At 42.0% G+C, this 25,000-nt stretch overlaps 2 protein-coding genes across 2 annotated transcripts in view; both read right to left on the bottom strand.

Moving 5' to 3' along the window:
* Positions 1-5,859: 5,859 nt before the first annotated feature.
* On the bottom strand, positions 5,860-7,215 carry LOC106812331 (putative nuclease HARBI1). The gene has a single exon (XM_014816174.1). The coding sequence runs from the start codon at positions 7,213-7,215 to the stop codon at positions 5,860-5,862; it is 1,356 nt and encodes a 451-aa protein (XP_014671660.1).
* A 1,548-nt stretch (positions 7,216-8,763) lies between these two features.
* LOC106812330 (sorting nexin lst-4-like) overlaps positions 8,764-25,000 on the bottom strand; it is a 37,940-nt gene continuing 21,703 nt past the window's right edge. The window contains exons 7-18 of the mRNA XM_014816173.1: positions 20,697-20,806; positions 20,319-20,409; positions 19,800-19,925; positions 19,240-19,354; positions 18,532-18,662; positions 17,931-18,034; positions 17,553-17,656; positions 16,679-16,756; positions 13,677-13,753; positions 11,819-11,908; positions 11,457-11,663; positions 8,764-11,044 (exon numbers count right to left, since the gene is read on the bottom strand). Of these exons, the coding sequence (XP_014671659.1) occupies positions 10,997-11,044; positions 11,457-11,663; positions 11,819-11,908; positions 13,677-13,753; positions 16,679-16,756; positions 17,553-17,656; positions 17,931-18,034; positions 18,532-18,662; positions 19,240-19,354; positions 19,800-19,925; positions 20,319-20,409; positions 20,697-20,806 (1,281 nt within the window). The 3' untranslated portion in view covers positions 8,764-10,996. The remainder of the gene's footprint in view (positions 11,045-11,456; positions 11,664-11,818; positions 11,909-13,676; positions 13,754-16,678; positions 16,757-17,552; positions 17,657-17,930; positions 18,035-18,531; positions 18,663-19,239; positions 19,355-19,799; positions 19,926-20,318; positions 20,410-20,696; positions 20,807-25,000) is intronic.

Genomic DNA, 25,000 nt, shown 5'->3' with positions numbered 1-25,000 from the left:
CACACACACACACACACACACACACACACACAATCACACAACACACACACAATCAACACACACACAATCCACACCACACACACACAATCACACACACCACACACACCACACCACACACACACACACCACACAACACACACACACACACACACACACACAAAACACGCGCCACACACAACACACACACAGACGCGCCACACACGTACGCACATCACACACACACACACCCCCGGCCACACACGACACACCGCGCCACGCCACACACAACAATTAACACACACACACACACACACACACAATCACACACACACACACACACACACACACACACACACACAGAACACACAGACGCCACAAAAACACGCACACACGCACGCACCGCCACTCAGCGCGCCACGCACACACGCACACACACACCACACATACTCACACAACATACACCACACCACACACCCACACACCACACACACACACACACACGCACACACACAGCGCACGCATCACACACACAAAACACACACACACATACACACACAAACACCCACACACAAAAACACTCACCACACGCACCACGCACACTCACGCACGCACACACGCGCTCCAGCACACACGCGCGCACACGCACACACGCGCGCACACGCACACACTGCGCGCAACGCACACAAGCACACACACACACACACACGCACAGACGCACACGCACACGCACCGCGCGCACGCCACGCACGAACGCCACGAACGCACGTCACAACACACACACACACACACACACACACACGCAACCAACACAACACCAACCATGACACCCACACACACGCCAACACACACAGACAGCACACCCATAGACATGCACCCCACAGACCATACACACTCACATACATACACATCATCGCAACCGCGCACACGCCACGCAACGGCGCACACACGCAACAGCACACACCACACACGCCAACACCGCAACAGCGCCACACGCACACACACGCACACGCAACACGCACACGCACACGCCACACACCACACACCACACACACACACACCACATCACACACACACACAACACACACACACACACACCAATCACACACACACACACACACACAACACACACACACAGCACACACACACACACACACAACCACCACACGCACACGCAACACGCACACACACCCACACACACACACACACAGCACACACACACCCACCCACGTACGCACACACCCCCAAACGGGCAAACCCCGGGGCCCCACCGCACACCACACACAATCACAAACACCACACACCCACACACACACACACACACAAATCAACACACACACACACACACACACACACACACACACCATCACACACACACACAATCAACACACTCACACACACAATACCACACACACACACACACACACACACACACACACACACACAACACACACACAAACAACCACACACACACAAACACCCCCACACACACACACACCGCGCGCACCCAACCCCCCGCTTATTTTTTTTTTTTTACGCACACACACGCACGCACCCACACACGCCCGCACACGCACACACGCGGCGCACACGCCACAACACACACACACACCAATTACACACACACACACACACATTACACCACACCACACACACACACACACACACACACAGAGAATACCACACAGGATCAGCAATAAAAACACGCACAACACGCACGCACGCGCATCGCGCGCCACACGCACACACGCACCAACCACACATACACACACACACACACGCACAGCACACACCACCCACAACAACACCACACACACAAACACACACACCATACACACACAAACATCACAACACACCCCCCACACGCACAGCATACGCACACACACACAACACAACACACGCACACGCACATGCTACGCACACGTACGCACACACGCCACACACGCATACCGCACGCACACACAGCGCGCACACCACACACACACACACACACAACACACACGCCCAGACGCACACGCACACGCACACGCACACGCACACGCACACGCACACGCACGAACGACGCACTCACGGCCACGCGACGCACGGCACACACACAATACACACACACACACACATACACACACAAACAACACACACACACACGACACACGCACACGACACGCTACGCACACACACACACACACACACGCACACCACATTACGCCACACGTACGCACACACCCATCACACGCATAACGCACGCACACACGCTGCGCGACACCACACACACACACACACGAACACACACAGCAACGCCCACAGACGCACACTCACACGCACACGCACACGCCACACGCACCCGCACACGCACACGCACCCACCACCGATCGCACGCCACGCCCACAAACACACATTACAGCACCCCCCCCACACCACCACACGCAACAACACCAACACACAACCTGCACACCCACAACACATTGCACACCCACAGACATACACTACAACGCCTAACGCCACACACACACACGACACACACTCACACCACCACACACACACACACACACACACACACACACACACACACACACACACACAACCACACACGCCACACGACGTCACGCCAAACACACAACATGCTACCACCAACAGACATGCCACACCACACAGGCACATACACACCCACATGACATACACACACCCAACCGCGCCAACACGCAACACGCACACACGCCAAACACGCGACACACTGCACACACGCACACGCCACACGCACACGCAATGCACGCACACGGCACACGCACACGCCACACGCAACACGCAACACACACACACACACACACACACCACACCCACAACCAGATCTCAATTCACACACACATACTAATCGTCAATCCACACACAATCACACATAACCACACACACACACACCACACACACCATCACCACACATACACACCACACAACACACACCGACACACACAACCACACACACACACACAATCACATCCACACACACAACACACACACACACACACACACAACACACACACACACACAATAACCACCACACACGACACACAAACACACACACACACACACACACACACACACACACACCCAACACGTACGCACACACACACACGCACGCACGCACACACGCCGCGCACACTCACACACGCGCGCCACACCCAACAACACTCACACACAATCAACACACCACACACACACACACACACACACACACACACACCACCACACACCACACATACACATTAACACACACACTACAAACACACAGACACACCAGAGACGCATCAAACACACGACACAACGCACGCCACGGCACTCGCGCGCACACGACACACGCCCACACACCACACTCACACACACACACACACACACCACACAACACACACACACACACACTCACGCACCACACACACACACACACACACACACACACACCACAACACACACACATAACACACACAAACACAACACACACACAACACACACGCACACGTACGCACACACGCACACAACCGCACGCCACACACGCGCGCACACGCACACACGCGCGCACACGCACACAGGCCCACACACACACATTCACACAAACACACACACACACACCACACACACACACACACACACATCACATCACCACACACGTCTGCTGCCGCGAAACAACAACAACAAAAACAACAACACACAACATGCACACCACAGACATGCACACCACAAGACATCGCACACCACAGACAATGCACACCCACAGATATGCACACCCACAGACATACACACCACGCAACCGCGCAACACGCAAACACGCACACACCAACACGCACACCGACACACGCGCAACACGCACAGCCACACGCACACGCAAACACGCACAACGCAACAGCACACACACCACACACACACACACACACACACACACACACACACACACACACAACATGCACACCACACACACACACACACACACACACAGCACACACACACCACACATCACACAACACACACACACACACACACACACACACACACACGAGAGAGAGAGAGAGAGAGAGAGAGAGAGAGAGAGAGAGAAAGAGAAAGAAAGAGAGAGAGAGAGAGACAGAGAGAGAGAGACAGAGAGAGACAGAGAGAGAGGGGAGGTCAGGGGCCTTCTGCGCGAACTCTTTATTAATGAAAGTGCGATTTCAGCAGCGCTTATGGCGTTTCTATTGAGATCTATGGGCTTTTGTTGCCCCATTTTTCTTGTATGCACTGTTGTACTTGCTTTGTACTTACCTTTTACTTACCTTGCTTTCTCATTGTGTCTTTGCAGATCAAGGCTAAGCTGGCTGCGCAACGGCCTGCAGACGATGACGATGACGGAGATTTGAACGATCTTGATGATGAGATCCAAGCCATGACGACAACTTCGGCTCCCTCCAGGCCTGAGTCTACGGAGAGGCCTGTGGTGTTGGACGTTTCACCCAAGCGCTCATCATCCAGGGCCACTGCTGATGATGCGAGACTCCTGACCACACTGGAAGAAAGGGGGCGGCAGTCGATGCAACTGCAGGAGAAGATCATAGACCTGATCAAACCCACAGTGCGTCCCACCGAGAGGTCAACATATGGGGACTGGGCAAAGTCGGTGATGGAGGACCTCGACAGCTCTCTGTGGAGGCAGTTCCAACAGGAGCACAGTCAGCTACTCTACAAATTTGTGGATATGAACGACCGTGTCCAGATGGGTGCCCAGTCCCAGTACCAGGCTCAGCCTCCCCAGCAGCAGCAATGGCAGCCTGACCCTGGACAGCAGCAGCAATACAGCAACCCGCAACCTGGCTCTTCCCAGACCCAGGAGTGCCCCCAGTGGTAGCCTCCTCCCCAGTCCTGGGCGGTCACAGTCCAGTCGACTTCAGTGTGGAATTCGCAGAGCTCGGATGGCACCGGAGACCACACTGACAACCTTACAACCTTGGTCAAGGAAAACACCACAGAACGCGTCAACTCCCACCAACACCAGCTGTTCTGTCCCCAGGACAAGTGCCACTTCCCTAGGGGATAACGATGACTTGGGATCGTTAAGTGGGGGTTTCACTGACTCCTTCGTGGATCAAATGCGCCGGGAACCGGATGGAAACAACAACAGCCAGAAATAAACTGTAAACTGTGAACTGTGAACTGTGACTAAAATGGATACTGGACAGTGCTTATTTTATGTTTATATTTTATGTTTCATTGATTTTTACCTTATATTATTACATGAACAGTATGAAAGTGGGTATGGAAAATGTTTGGTAACAATTACATACATATATGTTGCAATTAAATGTTATTATCCGTTGCAATTTTGACATAGAATTATTACATGTATTGTATGTTTTGAAGGTAAAATGGGCCATTATGGCTCACCTTAACCTAGGTCAAATGGACTATTGGCATCATGTTGTGTCCGCCGTGCTCCGTGTGCCGTGCCAAAATTACAAAAGACTTCAAAGCATCTTGGCATATTAATAAATATGACATATGGAACGATATATATGAATATATATATAGTAATAAACCATAAACAATGATGTCGAATTTCAAAGGATTTGAAGGCCTCACTGGGCTATTTGTATACAATTATTTGTTTTGTTGATAACCCTCTAAGAACAACAATAACAAGCGTTTCAATACACAATTTAATATAATTAAAGCGCAATATCACATGAAAAATAATAGTAATATGCGCAATTATTCATAATCTATAGTGCATGGTCAAATGTAACAAATATTACAATGCCCATAGGGTAACATGAAATTGTAAAAATCACACAATTAAATATCACTGCATAATGTATCCTTGAATAGCACACAATAACATGTTTTTCAAAGTCACTGAACGATCAATGTCTATATCATTCGGTCTTGCCATGTAACTGTGTCTTCGGTGACTTCGGTGACTTCGGTGACTTCGGTCTTGTAATGCACTGATCCAGCTGCTGAGTTGAAGTAGAGCTTGAGGCATTCACGCTGTTTCTTGGCAGCAGTGCTATCTCTGTTTGGTCCTTTTGCTTGGTCGACATCATGCATATTGGCATGCTGCCTCCATGCTCCAGGGACCATATCGTGGTAGCCATCCTCGTAATCCAAAGCTGCATTCTGCAGGGTAGGATACCGCATGCGCATCAAGTTGTGAAGGCAGACACATGCCTCAACAATGAGCCTTGCTGTGTCAGGCTCCTGTTGCATGGTGCCTAGGAGAACCTGCCAACGTTGTGCCAGTATCCCGAATCCATTCTCCATTATCCTCCTCCCTCTGGATATCCTGTAGTTGCATATCCTATGCTCCTTTGTCAGGTTGCGTTGCGGGTAGGGCTTCATCAGATTGGTATGGAGCCCAAAGGCATCATCGGCAAGGATGAAGTACGGCATGTTTCTGTCATCATTCGGTAGGGGTGATGGTTGTGGAAAACCTATCGATCCGTCAGCTAGGCACTCCTTAAGCTCAGATTCATTAAAGATCATGGCATCTGTCATGTAGCCATCACCTCCAACGTCTATCCACAGAAAGTTATAGTCAGCATCTACCAGGCCCATCAAAACAATTAAAAAGAATCCTTGGTGGTTATGATATAGGCTTCCACTGTTGGCTGGCTTTCGTATGGCAACATGTTTGCCATCAAAGGCACCACATCCATGAGGGACATTCCATCGACGTTCGAACTGTTCAGCAACTGCAGCCCACTCTGCAGGAGTGGTTGGGAACTTGATCACTTCATTTTTGTACTCATCTACTATAGCCTGGCAGACTTCCTTCACTACGAGAGACAAGGTATTGGATGGGATTCTGAAGTCAAACTTCACACTGGCGTACGTGTCACCAGATGCCAGATGGCGCAGAGTGGCTGCAAGCTTCAGCCCTGGATCTATAGCCTTTCTGTAATTGGTATCCTGCTTGGTGATTCTTGGATTAAGTCTGGTGAGCAGCTCATCAAACATATCTGGTGGAATTCTGAGGAAATTGTGGAAAGATGCAGGATCTTCGTGCCTCAACTCAGGCATGAGGCGGTTGAAGTGCCCAAACTGAGAACTTCGGACATCACCTAGAAATGATCTAACCCAGCATCTTCTTTGCCTTGCCCTCCTTCTTCTTCGCCGTCTGATGATGTTTACAGCTGCAGCTTCATTGTATGCCTGCTGCTGCAGCTGCTGCTGCACAATAAGCAATTGTTGTAGTATTAGCAAGTTCTGGATATCTTCTGCCATGATGATGAACACGACATACACGCGATGAAGACGACAGACACACTGATGCATGAACTTTGAAACACCAGTTTTTATAGCAGGTCGCACATGAAAAGCATGGTCGCCATAGGAGCGTAGTACAACCTTGGTAACAACGCCATGGTCGTATTAAGAACTCCATAAACGCAGTGGGCACCCCATAAGAACGCCATAGGCGCACTGGGAGCCCCATGAGGACGTGGTGCAATCGCGCAACAGTGGTGAAATCATCGTAACATCGCCATGACAACGACATAAGGACTCCGAACGCGTGGTGGGGTCGTGGCAGACACGACAGGGTCGTGGTGAGGACGCCATGAAGTCGCCGTTGCAAATGTTACCATTTTCGCAGCGTCTTTGCCACGCATGTACTGCGCGTGTACTACGTTCATGGAGATGTTACGACGCTTGTCTCACGACCTTCGCGACCCCACCGCTTTCTCACCGCGTTCCAGGTCAGATCGCCGAACCTTGGCGCTTGTTTTGAACATGCTCAAAACAAACGCCGTGACTCGGCGATCATTGGCGACCATGGCGACCACACCACGATGTCTGGCGTTTCCACCACGCTTATACCACGCTTATGGCGACCTTGGCGCGCTCTGTGCCCATTTTCCGTCGCCGTAGCAGCGCAGTAAGGACGCCACCCCGGTCTGACGGGGGTATAATTTAGCGTAGTCAGAGCGCCATCTGTCGTGGAGTTTGCCATTATGTACGAGACGCGAGCGCCATCCGCCGTGTATATTAGCACAGAAAAGGGTATATTGTAGCGCCAAGCTACGGCTAAAGTGAAACCTGAAGTGAAATTTACCGTTTCAGTGATATTGAATAAACACGACTTGTATTTATTACCAAAGTCTTAATGTTTATCTACTTTATTTCGCCTATTATTAGTAATAATTTGAATCCGTTAGTAAATGACGTTAAAATCCTCTGCAACACAATCTGGTACAAACTCGGAAAAAATTACTCAGATATCTATGGATAGCCAGAGGCATCCCGAATTCCCCTATACTGCAGAATATGGTCAAATGAGATAATAGGCATTGTAAGGGGTTGTTTTGTAATCCGGCGTGCAACTAGATTACGTAATACTCTAAAATATGTATTATATATATAATATTCTAACGATCTATTGTAAAGCATGTCGACGCGTATCGATGAGGAATGTAAGAATCTTTCTATGGAATTCAGTTCACAATTTATAGTAATATAGCTGATAGGGTCTATGTCCCCCAGGGTACTGCCGGAACGTACCCTGGGTACGGTCCGGTATACCGGAACGTACCCTGGTACTAAATACTACTATCTAATATGCCGGACCGTACCTCGCCTACTCCACTACCGAGTCTAGGAGTCGCCTACGCCTACTCCCTAACCCTAACCATATCAGCTAGATAGTTACCAGGGTACGTTCCGGCAGTACCCTGGGGGACATAGACCCTATGAGCAGTAATATGTGCATAGAACACACTGCTTTATCATCTCATTTCAAACGTCGACGCGTGTTAATACAGTAGAACATTTCAGTTAATTACAAAAAGTTAATTATTTATTTAAATTACAAAGAAATATTAAATACGATCGAAATTCTCATTTGCTCTGTATAGATAACAACACAGGAATATATGCCATCACCACATATAACTTATTCGTCATAGAAATCAGACTCTAGCCTGCTAGATCTGTAGTGTTATATATTCAACACATTGGACAAGTGTTGCCGTTTGTGTCAGTATTTGTACTGAGAAGCCAACAAAGCAAACAAACGCCAAAGGATAACTCTCCAGTCACAATTAGTTACACATGCATGTTAGTGAATGAAGACCACAAGAAGCTGGCTTTGAGAACTGCGACAGTTTTACCTGTAGTTATATATGCAACACAACACTATATTGTATAAAATAACACAAAAACTGAAATAACTATAAGCTCAACTGTCTACTAGATGACTTTCCAAAACACGATATGCAATTTTGACCAAATTGCGTCACAACACGTACAGAATGTTTACTCTCATTAGCACATATATGCATGCATAAGGGCAAATATTAGAAATGAAAAGATTTGCAAATAAAGGCGCACAGCAAACCGCAAGACGTCAGTTGTCGCTAATATATGAGTGCTTCTCATAGTACTGTCGCGTTTTGGTTAACGTTCATGCTCATTGCATTGTATAAGAAATTATACCATGCTAGTTTAATATAGTATAGGAAGTCGCACGGTTGTAACTATAAAGTATAATCGTATTAGTATAACTTTACTTTTTCAGAAAGTATACTCTTTAAGAAATAACATAATCTCACACTGCTCAACTCTACTGCCTAACAGAATGAGACCGTGTGCAGAAATATGTTAAAAATCTAGATGAAATATAAAATCGTTTTCAACGTAATTACATCAAACTTTGTAACACACGTCAGTTGCCCACTTACATATAGCATTGAAAGTGTCGACCAAAAACACATGTATTTATACAACTACACCTATGTATAAACATAAAAATGTACATGCAACAAATCAAGAAGATTTGGTTATAATATTGAAACAGGCAACACACAAATTAAAAAATATCACACTTCTGTTATCAAGAAATGTACCAACAACTCCCATTCGACAGATTATTACGACAGGTTATCACGTCACTCTAGTAATGCATAATTAGTCAGTTCCACTACAAATTAACAATATAATCACCGTTTCTGACACTCACAGTCCGTATCCATATAGGTTTTAACAGATAATACATGCACCGAGTACCTTCATGTTCAATGAAAGTCAATTATAATATTCTAATCATATCACCTGAAAGGAGAGATATTTGCTTTACTATCCAGCAACTCCAATTCTAATATTTGTTAGCTTGTCACTACAACACCTACAAATAACGTCGAAATTTTGGGGACACAGAAATAGGTAACTGTTCTTACGTAGCATAAATCGTGTTTTAGTGTTGCAACGTTATTATGTTAAACATATATAAATCATACAAATATTTTACAGTTATGACTTTGCACTGCTGCAGCAACTAAAGTAAACTCACAAGATATAACTGTACAGCTTCAAAATTATTGAAACTCATTAACGTTATTAATTTCAGTGCAAAACTTACTGATTCTACTGCTAACACTACACATGGCAATAAATGAGAGCACGTTAGTTTTAAATCAATATAAACTAATGACAACAACACAATAATATGGTAAACGGCAGGCCATTTCTATAATGAATCTATTATACTCGTTTCAAAACAATTTTTCACTCACGTAATACTCATGGCATACCAAGTTCATATAAACCTCACAAGAAATTAATACATTTCATATGATTTCAAGACTGCAAGTACATCAATATATAAATTGCTTTTAACTAGTGTTTGAACATGTAAAACCCGTCAGTGAGTTTCAAGCGCTCTATATTAATAACTACACAATTCAGAGAGAAAATATAGTTTATTCTATTAATACATCTATTTAAAATGCCACCGGTTTCAGTTTTACTCAAGTTAATAAAATTTTCAATAACAAACTAGCAGTTAGAAATTCAACACATCAAACGCAACTTCTATGATCACTGCAAAGCAAACTGAAACTATTGGGGAGACTTCTTGCGACATTACATCAAACAAATTGCTACATCTACATACATAGCGAGTGACACAGCCATGTCAGTGTAGTCTGAACTTCCCTGAATATTGGTCATAAGTCTATCTACTTGATCCTTCAGTGTGACCATCAGCTACACATACATTATAGATAGCTGATCATGCTTGATCGTACTGGGCTAGTGATCCCTCCAATTTGTCTGCAATCTGAAATTCATTAACACCAAACTGTTACAATGTAAAAATTTAATACTATCACATGGATTTTCACGAGGACAATGGCAGTTGAACTGCAGTTGAATGGAAGTTGAATGGCAGTAAGTGGGGGAGTAGAACTATTTTTTTGAGTAATACAAAACATAAAAACGTCATCTACACAAACCTTTACATTCTGCTGCATCTACTGAAGTGTGGTAACCCATCCCAATATTAGATCTATCGTTCCGCCTGAATAGCTAGACAAAAGAGATAACCACCCCCAAAATACACACCCTAGTTCGTGGGTCAATTTACCCAGGTTCACACTTGAGAATCCGCCATCCCACTCCCTTTCGAGTCTAGACAGGTGTGGTTAACCATCTGAGCTTTCAAATCCACTCCCAACCAGGAAATACTATACCTTGCGATAGAACGCTATCTGGCCTCTGAGATAATTCTGCATGTACGTCTTGTAGTCGAGTATACGCTCACTGTGGAAGTGGGTGATCTCTGCAAGCAGAGCATAGGAGAGAACATCCCCACGTCTGGCAATAGCAGATGCATCGGCTTCATTCAGCTTCCCTTCGCCCTCCAGTTTCTGACAATCTTTCACTCGCTTCAATGCCCCCTGGAAACAAAAAAGTAGAAATATAAAACAAAAATTTGTATTTTAATCAGCAATTACTTGTATTATGCTATCCTGAACGTACGTGGGAGGGCTACTTGTGAAATGTTCAATCACAGTTTACTGATTTAGTGAGAAAAATAATAATATTACCATACCTTGTGAAGCTCAATGATTTCTGGAAAATTCGAGAGTATGCCTTTATATTCATGAATTTCTTCAATAAGTGGCTCCAGATCATATCGTGGCTAATAATGAAAAAAAACAAGTGTTTTGTAAAATCCAATTTAAATTATCATCAAAAAATGTCATGAATAAATATGGAATGTTACATACAATAGCATACATACATGATGCATTTGAAATGAGACACAAAGCAGTGCAGATATACATTCAATGTTAAAAATAAGTTACAAATAAACTTCAAATAAATTTTTTCAGTACTTTTTATAAACAAGAATGCCAAGATCAATAATGATGTATATTTCTTCTCTACAATATGAAAGTCTCAAGGTAAGTCACTTAAGCTAATAGTTATAACAAACATAACATCAGATATTAGCAAACACCAGCATTGGGGTGTAACGCTTCACCGATGTATCGGTGAATCACGATACAGATCCTGAGGATAAGATATTCGATAGGCAGCATCCAATACAAACAACATATCGTGATACAAACAATATTTTGCATGTTAAATAGTAAATAAGGCAAGCTAAACTCTTTAAAGTACATGTAATTCCATTTTAATAAATTTTTTTATGAACTCTCATGTAAATGTCCCCGGCTGTTATCGAAAATCTGGGTCAGCATATACGTGGTGCACTTGCATTTCAGCCAAAATTGTTAATGCAAAACAATCAAGAATGCTGATTTACTAGTGCACATTGTTACTGCGCCTGTAGCGTAGCATTGTGTATGGCAAGCTTACGAGTAGAGCTGTCAATATCAAGTCAGTCTAGAGTACACTCAGAATTTCTTTGTGTGCTTCAGCCATAAAAATATATAGTAACTAATGGTACACTGTATCCTTCTATGGCTTTGACATACTCATAATACGTTCAAGTTATGAAGGTATCAGAATACATATTATAACTTTAGAATAACAATGGCATTCGACAATGCTTGTGAACTTCAAAATACAATATTAGCCGCGTTCACACGAAATTTGGTATTTAGCGTTCACACGAGGCAAAATGCGCGGTCCAAGAAATACGGAATCTAAATAGATTCGGTATTTGTTGAAATACGCGGCATCCCGGATGACGAATTATTTGCCGTGCTTGAGAAATTCCGAATGTGTCCAAGCGAACAATCAAGCAAACAATGCAAAATAAACAATGCAATGCAGACCAACTGCCGATAAAATACGTAGACTGGTACGCGCTCGACAGTTCCAGTGTAACGCAAGTGGAACTGTCGAGCGCAGACCAGTCTACGTATTTTATCGGCAGTTGGTGTGCATTGCATTGTTTATTTCAAATTGTTCACTTGAGTGTTCACTTGGACGCATTGTTTTTTTTCAGTGTACTAAAGCAGCTCGCAGTTCGCAAATACGGCATTTCTAAAGCCGCGAATCAGCGTGTAAACGCTCGGTCGCAAATTTTTCTCAGATTCGGTATCTCGCAAATACCGTATTTCATAAATACGGAGTCTCGTATGAACGCAGCTAATAACCAATCATACATGGAATACACCAGAGTCAGAGGTGTTTATAACTAAAAGTAGCAAAAAGTAATGATTATACTAGCATTATTCAAAGCTAAATTCCTAGGATGGAATATATTTTATTTCATACATAGTATAAAAAATTTATCACAGCTTATAATTTATAATATCTGTTTCTGTCCACCTAACATGATGCATATTGTGACCTGCATATAAAAATACACATCGTACCATGACCTGCATGTCAAAATACGTATCGTACCATGACCTGCATGTCAAAATACGTATCGTGTCGTGACCCTAGTGTATCGTTGACCTCTACACGACGTATATTTGATGCACATATACCTGATCAGCAAAGTCTTGAGCTATTTCATTGTATGTCTTGCCAGTGTGGCGGATGGCCTCTGTAAGTCCTTGAGCCACTGTAAATATTGTATGTAAAAACCTGTTATCATAGAGCTGCAAAATATACCACACTAATTGGTGCTAATCATGTCATGTTCTTCAAAATAATGAGTGTCAATGACACTGTAGCTCACCACAAAAAAGGACACAAATGAGTGAGTAAGAAGAAGTCAGTTTTAATTGAGCAACAATCGACGTACATTATAGAAACGATTGCCATCTGTATATCGCAATAATAATTTATAAACCAAAATGAATCACAATTTGTGACCGTAGATGGCGCTATACCCGCTTTGTAGCGATGGCATTTGAAATAAATAGGTTATGCTGCGTTCCGATATGTTTTGTAAATCTTTACTCTAATATAGACGTTTTATCGGCAGGGTGGAAAGGAAATACCAATTTTGCATTAAAGATATTGTCAATGAAATCTTGTAAAATGAACCAGACGAGTGTGACACCACAGGCTGTTTGTGTCTATATAATATGCTATATAATTGCCAAACCCTAACTAATTTGCATAATTTTTTTTTAAATATCAAAACCCCTAGCCCTTATTCATTCACATACCAAAAATGAGCAAAATCCGTTGAACCTGAACTGACTAATGGCAATTCCATTTTTGTCAAAAAATTGCTGTGGCTCGAAAATACGTCGACTGGCGACAAAAAAAGACGTTTAATATGGGAGCATAGCAGTAACAACTATACCCAATTTCAAACATGTGGGCCCAACGGTTCCTGAGTTATCATTGACCGAAGCAAAATGTTGACGGACGGACGGACGGACAGACGGACGGACGACGACCTAGGGTCCCTGTATACAGAGAGTTGCGCCATGACGAGTCGGAAAAAATCGGTCACGTGATCGCTGGACGGCATGTCGTTTCCAAATTGATCCACACCGCTGCCGCTTAAGTACAGCGCTGTATGGATACGCTGTACAATGGTCCGTAGTAATTAATTAGACTAATCGTGCTTCAATAAACTCAAAATTTACAGAGATTATAGCTAAGACATGTTTCTATGTGTACCTGAATTTCTAGAACTGCAAAACACATGTTACAGCTGCGAGCGAGTGGAGAGTGGAACGCATTTATCTTGTGAATTACAGTTGTCATTATTCTTCCAAAATGACTAGCTGCTGTGTTTACACTAAGAAAGTGTACAATTAAGCTATCATATGGCGCAAACGATTTGAGTTACTTTTCTAGAAATCTAGATACATATAGACACATGTGTTATCTATGATCTCTGTGATTCTTGAGTTTATTGAAGCGCGAGTTGTTTAATTAATTAGCAAGTATCTACGCGTGGTATCGCACAGGTTAATATACGCACGGCTATGGGCGGTAAGAAAGTGTACAATTAAACTATCATATGGCGCGAACGATTTGAGTTACATTTCTAGAAATCTAGATACACATAGACACATGTCTTAGCTATAATCTCTGTAAATTTTGAGTTTATTGAAGCACGATTAGTCTAATTAATTACTACGGACCATTGTACAGCGTATCCATACAGCGCTGTACTTAAGCGGCAGCGGTGTGGATCCATTTGGAAACAACATGGAGTCAAATCCTGAGTTGGCGCAACTCTCTGTATATAGGGACCCTACGACGACCCATGGCAATAGCTCAGCTTGATGGTGTCAAGGTGAGCTAAATGAAAGTGTCAATGACACTGTAGCTCACCACAAAAAAAGACACAAATGAGTGAGTGAGAAGAAGTCAGTTTTAATTGAGCAACCATCGACGTACATTATAGAAACGATTGCCATCTGTATATCGCAATAATAATTTATAAACCAAAATGAATCACAATTTGTGACAGTAGATGGCGCTATGCCCGCTTTGTAGTGGTGGCGTTCGAAATAAATAGGTTATGCTGCGTTCCGACATGTTTTGTAAAACTTTACTCTAATATAGACGTTTTATCGGCAGGGTGGAGAGGAAATACCAATTTTGCATTAAAGATATTGTCAATGAAATCTTGTAAAACGAACCAGACGAGTGTCACACCACAGACTGTTTGTTATCAGCGTTATATGCTATATAATTGCCAAACCCTACCTAATTTGCATAATTTTTTTTTAAATATCAAAACCCCTAGCCCTTATTCATTCTCATACCAAAAATGAGCAAAATCCGTTGAACCTGAACTGACTATTGGGAATTCCCATTTTTGCCAAAAAATCGCCGTGGCTCGAAAGTACGCTGACTGGCGTGCTCCAAAATAGGACGTTTAATATGGGAGCATAGCAGTAACAACTACACCAAATTTCAAACATGTGGGTCAAACGGTTCCTGAGTTATCGTTGACCGAAGCCAAATGTTTGTGGACGGACGGACGGACGGACGGACGGACGACGGACGACGACCCATGGCAATAGCTCAGCTTGACGATGTCAAGGTGAGCTAAAAATCAATATTACCCGTAGGAAACCCGATCTCGCGCACTAAGCGGTGCTGTCACCTAGTATAAACAATTACTTGCCACCAATTGCCCGCATGATGAGTGACAACAGGTTTGGATGAGTAGACGAGGAGAGTTCTGACCAAATATGGTAAAGCTTTATAACAGTAAAAATACCAACAATGCGATAAAAACTTCCTGCGGGTAGGTGTCACTAGCATTTGTTAATAACAGAGCTTTGTGCCAAGGTTGCACTAATCTTGGATACATTATGCCTCAAGACATATAACATAATAATAACCTGAATAAATAATAGATGTTACTTACTCCTGATGATAATAATAGCATTCAATTTCTACAATGAGGACATGATGCTTTTCAATGAAACAACCCACAAACCTCCTGGTAGATTATAAACAATTCAATAATAGAGATATTAATAATAATTCCAAACTGCTTGAATTACCTACCAATTAGGACAGAGAAGACATTACAATCGACTTTACAGAAAAAAAACGAACTTACAAGGTCGGGTATCCAAGCTGAACGAGTTTCCAAGATCGATAAGGACGTCACCCATTTTCTGGTACTCTCGCTTATAAGCTGCAAAAATTATAAGATTATTACCACATACACTTCCTTGTAGGTTAGATTACGTCACCGTAAAATTAATAATAAAAAAAAAATAAATATTTCCACTTTTTCACAAAATATAACTTATAAGTAATTCTTTTCACTTTTTATGGTTAAATTACTGCATTATACTTCTTATTTTACTATATTGTTCGATGTGAACATACACTCGTGACGCATACATAGCCCATAGCAATTAATGTTAGGAACACTAATATCAAATAGTCCGGGTTTTTTGGATTTTTAACTAGCTGAGAAACAATTTTATCAGGTAAGAATTTGACGATACGTTTAGTCCCATTAGTTCTTACTTTTAATGTAAAAAAATGGCAACAAAAATTTTACAAATTTTACCATAGAAAATTCGTGACGTAATCACTTTAAGGAATAATGTTAATGATGAAGTAGAATCGACTGAAAATTGGTAACATGGTTAATGTAGTGCCCTAGCTAGCAAGTGCCTACGTGTCTGACTTGGAAGGACGTGTCTGTCATCGCCGAGTGGCACTTAATTAGATTCCCAATAAATATACCTTGAGAAATTGTCCCCCCCCCGGTTATATATTCCCCACCATTCATTAAAATACCCACAAGTGAGTGTACCACGAACACAGCCATATGCTAGAAGATGAACATCGCAGCACATACAACGTGCTTATACCCATGTCGAGTGTTAGTGAAGATCACGAGAAAAATAAATGCTGACGAATGTACCAGACCACAGGTGCCGAACCATGTTCACAACAGTTATCTAAATTTCACTTACGTCCTCGGTGCTTTTTGCAGCTTTCCAACATCGTCTGTATGCCATCTCGCACACTGTCATCCATATGCTTCACAAACTTGTTGAAGGAGTCGACCTTCTCCTCACTACAGAAATATCATCTATGTACTTTTGAAGCAGGGGGTATGTCAGAAACATCATAAACAAGCAGAACTATCATAAGTCTAAAACGTTGTAACTTTTGCACAGCAGTTCATTTCTAAAGTTATGACATCTTAGACGTGTGATGCTTTTATTGACAGTCCTCAGATGATCGCATGCAGGAATGGTTCAATCAAATATACTTTTAGACAATGATAATAAAGAATGCCAATAAATTAAATGCTTTAAATGATGACTGCAACACATTTATAAACTTACACATCTTTAACGGACAATGGGTTTTCTGGGGTGTTGATGATAAGGAAGAATGATCCAGCAACAAACTCGTCTTTCTCTGCTTTCCTCTTGCCTTGTTTCCACCTCTGAAGTGACACATTTAGATAATAATGACCTCACTAAGGAAACAAAACAAACAGAACTGTGCCCAAATAATGGAATAGATGACCTGTGATGAAATGATTATTAGTGAACGAATCCAAATAGTTGTAAACACTCATGGCCATCTAGTGCATCTAAAACTGGCACTCTATGCTCTATGTTAATGTGTATTTAAATATAGCTATGCAAGTTGATTGCAATTAAATTACTTGAATCACCTTATTCTTACTATGATTTAGGTGACAACAGCCTTCATGCAAATACGAATGCAAATTTTATATTACTTTCATGGCATTCACTGGCCTCGACTTTTGAACTGTGCCTCTTGTTAAAGTAGTTTATATTCTAGTAGACCTGCTCCTAGGTCTCCAAACTAGACCTAAGAACCTTTTTGTCTCGTTCTATCTCATTAATACGCACATGAACATAATAATGCACACATGCATACCTTTACCTCCCCCAACCTCTGTCTCACACTAACCTTCTCATCAGCACACGTGAGAAAATGATTCCACACCTCGGAGTTTGCGATGACTGGATGCCTGCAGATCCTGCTTACCCACAACTGCAGACCTGCCATCCTCTTCTCTATGAAGTCATCTTCATATCGTCCTATAACGTCACGTACGGATGTGTTGAGCTAACCCTGAGAACTCTAGGACAGTCTCCACTTAACGGATCAAATACATAAATAAGACACAATTTCGGTCATCCACTGTAAATTTCAACTCCACGTATTATTTTAAATAAACATGTATCATATTTCTCAATTTCTATATTTCTATTACTGTATACATTGCTGTATGGTGAAATACCTTGCTTTTACTTTAGTCCTACCTGCATATATACTATAGAGCATCCTAATAAACTTCTGAATAAAATCAATAAATACTTATAATATAAAGTTGAGACAAACGACCTTACCCAAATATGTACTACCTAGCACATTTGTTTCTAGAGATATTTGTTAACATAGAGCACAAACAAAAATTACAGCGCACAATGTTCTCATGAAAATATAACAAGTTAAATAAATAAATGAATGAATGGAAGTAAACATGGTTAAGAAGCCAAATGCAAGATAAAAGCATGTAAATGTAATGTATTATGTGATCAACAACTTGAGTTACCCTCCTTTTTCATTACTTACCACCTAGTTATGATACACCTACTATCAAATACACATTACCTGTTACTTGTTTATCGGGTAGTGGCGATACAGGTGTTACACAAAATTTATCCTCTAGACGACCATGCAGCCAGTCAAAATGCTTGTATCGTCTTGTGACCGGAACCATATTGAACTGTAAGACATAGAGCTATTTAATTGAAAAATAAGCGTGCCAAACTAATATAGCCTATCCCACCTCCCTAAACTTATTATGAACAGGGAGACCTGCCAAAATCATCATGAATGCTTACGACTATCAAAATTTTAAAATGATAGAATTTTTGCACAAGACTATATTCAAAAGTCATGACATTTAGACTCATAATCTCATAATTATGACTCCATTCATGACATTATGATATGCACCTGTAGTAGCTCATTTCCATCAATGTTAGGTGTACAGTGTTACACTATTTCTAACCATTTCCATGCCAAAACTACTGTAATTAAACACCAAATACAGTAAAATCATAACTGAAATGACTATTATTGATATGTAGAGTAGAATATACTGAATTTATGAACTTATAAACTCCACAAACAATGTTTTACAATTTACACATGAATACTCCACTCACAGAGGGCGTGACTTGGTAAGCTATGAAACTTTTCATGCCGCGAAACTTTGAATCCTTCTTTGGCGACGTGACACTGCAGGTGTAAGGATGTTCTTGCACTGCCCACACAGGTCCATCATCTGATTCCTATATCAGTCACACAAACCCAACACCTATTGAACTGACACGATGGCAAACAATTCATAGCAAGCACTCATGTTAGCAGGAGAATAACTGTGTATTGTGCTCTGCTGATGCACTATAATGATAGACTATCTGCAGATGTACACAGAGATGTCTACCCACACCTACAAAACCATCTGGAAATCTGGACAATGTTGAGCATGGGCTCATAGTCGCTCGACTATGGTGGCCCAAATAGCTAATAAATTCCTCACTCCCTCGCTGGGACAATGATTTCGCCTAGCTCTGGTTTTTCCCCTGTAGCCCAGGGTGTGAATGCTCAAGATGTGATAAGCGTCTGAACCACCCACCTGACAGCATATCACAAACTGTCAACCCTGACAAGAAAATACTCACCACAATCGCAATTCGGTCAGCATCCGACACAACTGTCTTTATCGTTCCTAGCAAATAAGCTTCGCCACCAGACTTTACAAATGTTGAAAATCTGTGACAAAAAATGAATTTCGATTATGAAAGAATTGACATCAACAAATCGGGAAATATGGCTAATTTTGCAAATACAACATAAATTAACAGATGCCAGCACATACATACATTATACACACATACAACATACAACATACATTAACATGCCCTGCTGGCATTCACATATATTCTTTTATTCTACAGTACATGTAAAATGCATAAACTTTTACATGGCAAGCTTGTACCAGCTAAAACACCAGTAGATTAGGTTCTAGTTGAAATAGTATGCAAAAATGATCATTGTACCTGTTGAAACTTTTCTTGACAGTGCCAAACTTTGCCTCCCCTGAATGCCCATGCTCGCGGTTGGCTGTGTGCAGACCAAAGTTTCCACCAGGTTGCTTGCTATCTTGTGACTATAAGAAAGGATAACGAAGATGAAATATAAGAAAACACAAGTTTTACTTTAACTATCAGTCCGCTTTTGCAAAGCTGAGTAGTATCTGGAAAGGAGTGTACAATTACTGTAGTTTGTTCATGTGCATGTGCAAATATAACCAAATAGAATTCAAACAGTGATGTAAACGTTTGATAAAAGTAACGCCCTCATCCATGTAATATCAAGCATTCCAATCCAAACATCTAATGAGCATATTGAGGGTGCGTGTATGGTCCATTTCCTTTAAAGCTAAACATGAATGGAAACATTGATTGGAAACGTAGATATATATATATATAATAGCCAACTGATATAACACATATACTGAATTTCATATATCAAATTATCCTATACATGTTGTTTCACTGTATAGGAAAATCTAATTGAACACATTCACTATGGAGATGTGAATTGCAATGCATGGTTAGCAATATTTATAAAAACTTGTAAAAATACTTACAGGGATACTACACCTTAAGGAATTATGTGTTTTAGGGTATATTATGATAGTACCAACTTACCAAGAGCTAATAAATACCTAGAGTGTACAGCGGAAAAATGGGAAAATAGTGCTGTTTTACAGCAATATTATTCTACTTTGTGTGCGGTTCTAGACTAACTTCATGGTATTGCGTTAAGCAGCATTCTTTGCTCTCTAAAATAAGACCAACCACTTGTCTCTACGATACTCCTAGGCCGAGATATTGGAGCGCAATCATGCCTCCCACAGGCCTGCAATTGAGGCAATTGAATAAAATTTTTATCAATTTTTAACTTTTTAACTTTTTTAAATTTTTGTTTCAGCCAGAACCACCTCCCAGACGTGCTGATTCTGAAAATATCTTTATTTTTCCTCTAGGCTGCGGAGTTCTCTAGTTATGCGAGTACGGACTAATTCGGCTGAACAACTTTATATATATAGATTTTCCTCTAGGCTGCGGAGTTCTCTAGTTATGCGAGTACGGACTATAATTCGGCTGAACAACTTTATATATACTAGCAGAAAGTATACCCGTAGAACCAGCATATGTTGTCTTTATTTTTAAAATAAAAACTCCATGTAAGTGACACAGATAAAGTTAAATATTTCATGTAACTGAAAAGAAAACCACTGCACTGGGTACAACAGAACACTGGAACAGCTACTGGCCACTGACTACTGACTACTGTGTCAGTACGGTGTACGTCAAAGCAGAGTGAGCAGGGGTTGGAATCTGCCAGTAGGGGCGGGGGGCGATCTGAGGACGTAAGCCACATCTATTGAGGAATAGGCATTTTTTTTGAGCCAGAACCATCTCCCCAGCCGTGGTGCAATTCTTGAATATGCTCATACGGCTTATTGGTTGGCCACAGTGTGACAAAAATCAAGAATTTACATGATCTTACATATTTATATTGCCCGCATATAATCGACCAATGGGAAGCGAGGAATGATATGCCCGCAATATAATCGAATATATGCCCGCATATTAATCGAATTATATGCCCGCATTATAATCGAATATATGCCCGCATATATTCGGCAGCCAATCAAATCAAAGAAATTCAGTCCACATAAATAACTTCCGTCCCCGTTTTGACCACTTCCGTCCCAAAAATCAAAGGAATTATGTCCAGACATAAATAACTTCCGTCCCCGTTTTGACCGTCTAGACGCATTTGTCTGGTTCGCTTGATACACATGTGAATGGCAATTGTATGCAAGGCAGCTAGCGCTTGCAAATTATGCTATGCGCCTGCGCCCGTCTGAGAATTTTCACGCACGCTAGACTGCGTCGCGGCCGAACTGTCGTCGCCAGAGCCGACTGCTTACGATGTCGATAGCGCAGCGTGAGCCGGAATACCAGTCCAATACATTATGCCAATTGAAAACTGGGCGACGGATTATGGTTGGCCACAGTGCACAAAAATCAAGAATACATGACTACATATTATATGCCCGCATATAATCTGTACCAATGCCGGCAAGCGAGGATATATGCCCGCATATAATCGAATATATGCCCGCCATATAATCGCGCAGCAATCAATCAAAGGAATTATAGTCCACCAATAAATAAACTTACCGTTTCCCGTTTTGACACTTTCCGTCCCAAAAATCAAAGGAATTATGTCCACCATAAATAACTTCCGTCCCCTGTTTTTGACCGTCTAGACGCATTGTCTGGTTTCGCTGCATACAATTGTAATGGCATGTTATGCTAGCGCTTGCAAATTATGCTATGGCTGCTGCCGCCCTGAGTCTTTTCACGTCTGCATCGGCTAGACTGGTTCGCGTGCCGAACTGTCGTCGCAGAGCGCTCGTACATTGTGTAGCCAGAGCGTTGAGGACGGATACCAGATCCAATACATTATGCCAATTGTAATAACGGCGACGGAAGTGTAAAAACGGGCACGGAAGTTATTTTATGGTGGACATAAATTCCTTTGATTTTTGGGACGGAGAGTTGCGTCAAAACGCGGGACGGAAGTTATTTATGGTGCTGACATAATTCCTTTGATTTTGATTGGCTCCGATTATATTGCGGGACATATAATGCAAGCTAATTCGATTATACGCGGGCATTATATCTCGCTTCCCATTGGGTCGATTATATGCGGGCCATATAATATGTAGTCATTTATTTCTTGATTTTTTGTCCACCGCTGGCCAACCATAGACGGTGAAGTGTAAAACCGGGGACGGTAAAGTATTATGTGTGGACATAATCCTTTGATTTTTGAGGACGGAAGGTGCGTCAAACTCGGGGACGGAAGTTATTTATGGTGCGACATAATTTCCTTTGATGTGTTGCTCCGATTATATGCGGCGCATATTTGCAGCTATTCGCATTAATATGCGGGCCAAATATTCCTCGCTTCCCAATTGGTACGATTATTATGCGGGCATATAATATGTAGTCATGTATTCTTGATTTTTGTCCACCGTGGCCAACCATAGACGGAAGTGTAAAACGGGGACGGAAGTTATTTATGGTGGACATAATTCCTTTTTGATTTTTCGGGACGGAAAGTGCGTGCTCAAAACGGGACACGAAGTTATTTATGTGGGACATATTCCTTTTGATTGATTTGGCCTCCGATTATATGCGGGCATATAATGCCAAGCTATATCGATTATATGCGCCGGCATATATTCCTCGCTTCCCATTGGTCGATTATATGGCGGGCATATAATAGTAGTCATGTATTCTTGATTTTTGTCCACTGCTGGGCCAACCATATTACAGGCGGCATCAAGGAGGAGCGCAGATGCTACATTCCCACGTATAGTTGATGTGTCGATTGCCGCTGTACGCACTGCCATCTTATTGGAACGAATAGCATTTTTCGAATTTTTGACTTAATACTTTAATTACTTAAAACATTTAAAAAAAAATATTTCAGCCAGAAACCATCTCCCAGACGTGGTGCATTTCTGAATATATCTTCAGTTTTGCCGCATTGGAGTGACAAATCAGGATGCGAAAAAGGGCGAACACAAACAAAACCACACACACACACAACAACACACAAGCATTAGCCAAATGTATAGTATTAGAATAGATATACCTACTACAATTTTCTATAAGTCATGCATTCACATTTGTCATAAAACAACGCGTGGAGTTTCGAAATTCTTCATTTGTGGCTGCTGACATCGACACCCCGCGAGGCTACACCATGACAGAGTTGCGTTTTTTCGCTAGATTTATTTGCACCGTGTACTAGACGGAGAGCTATCGACAAAAGTGCCCAATTATATTCATACCTAACTGCATATTTAACCAAAACAATTGTTATATTTTAGCGACAAAATTCGTTTATGATTATAAACTGAAATGGCTAGAAATGTAGTTTATAAGATATCTGCCAATCCTTCTCTTCCTAAATAAATTAAATTACAGAAACACCCTCAGTTTGTAGCTTGCAGCCAAAAAGTTGGCGGATGAGCAAGTTCGAAAGCAGAGGGCTAGCTAGTGGCACCACTGCCGAGATGTAAGCAAACATTCACAGTACCTGGTTAATTTTTAAACAATTAAAAAAAAAATATTTTATAATTAATATTGCAAAAAATGGATATTTCTTTTTATGTAGCAGAATATTGAAGCCTATTTTAACTGAACAAAATATGCAAGGAACCTAGGTCATTGTATTGTCAAGTATCCTTTAATGACCCTTAGGGGATCTC

The sequence above is a fragment of the Priapulus caudatus genome, unplaced genomic scaffold, assembly GCF_000485595.1.
Source record: "Priapulus caudatus unplaced genomic scaffold, Priapulus_caudatus-5.0.1 Scaffold635, whole genome shotgun sequence".
Lineage (NCBI taxonomy): Eukaryota > Metazoa > Priapulida > Priapulimorpha > Priapulimorphida > Priapulidae > Priapulus > Priapulus caudatus.
The sequence above is the reverse complement of the archived record's forward strand: the minus strand, read 5'-3'. Positions and strand labels throughout refer to the sequence as shown.

Excerpts from the sequence above, each read along its gene's own strand:
- LOC106812331 (XM_014816174.1), bottom strand. The coding sequence starts at position 7,215 with ATGGCAGAAGATATCCAGAACTTGCTAATACTACAACAATTGCTTATT.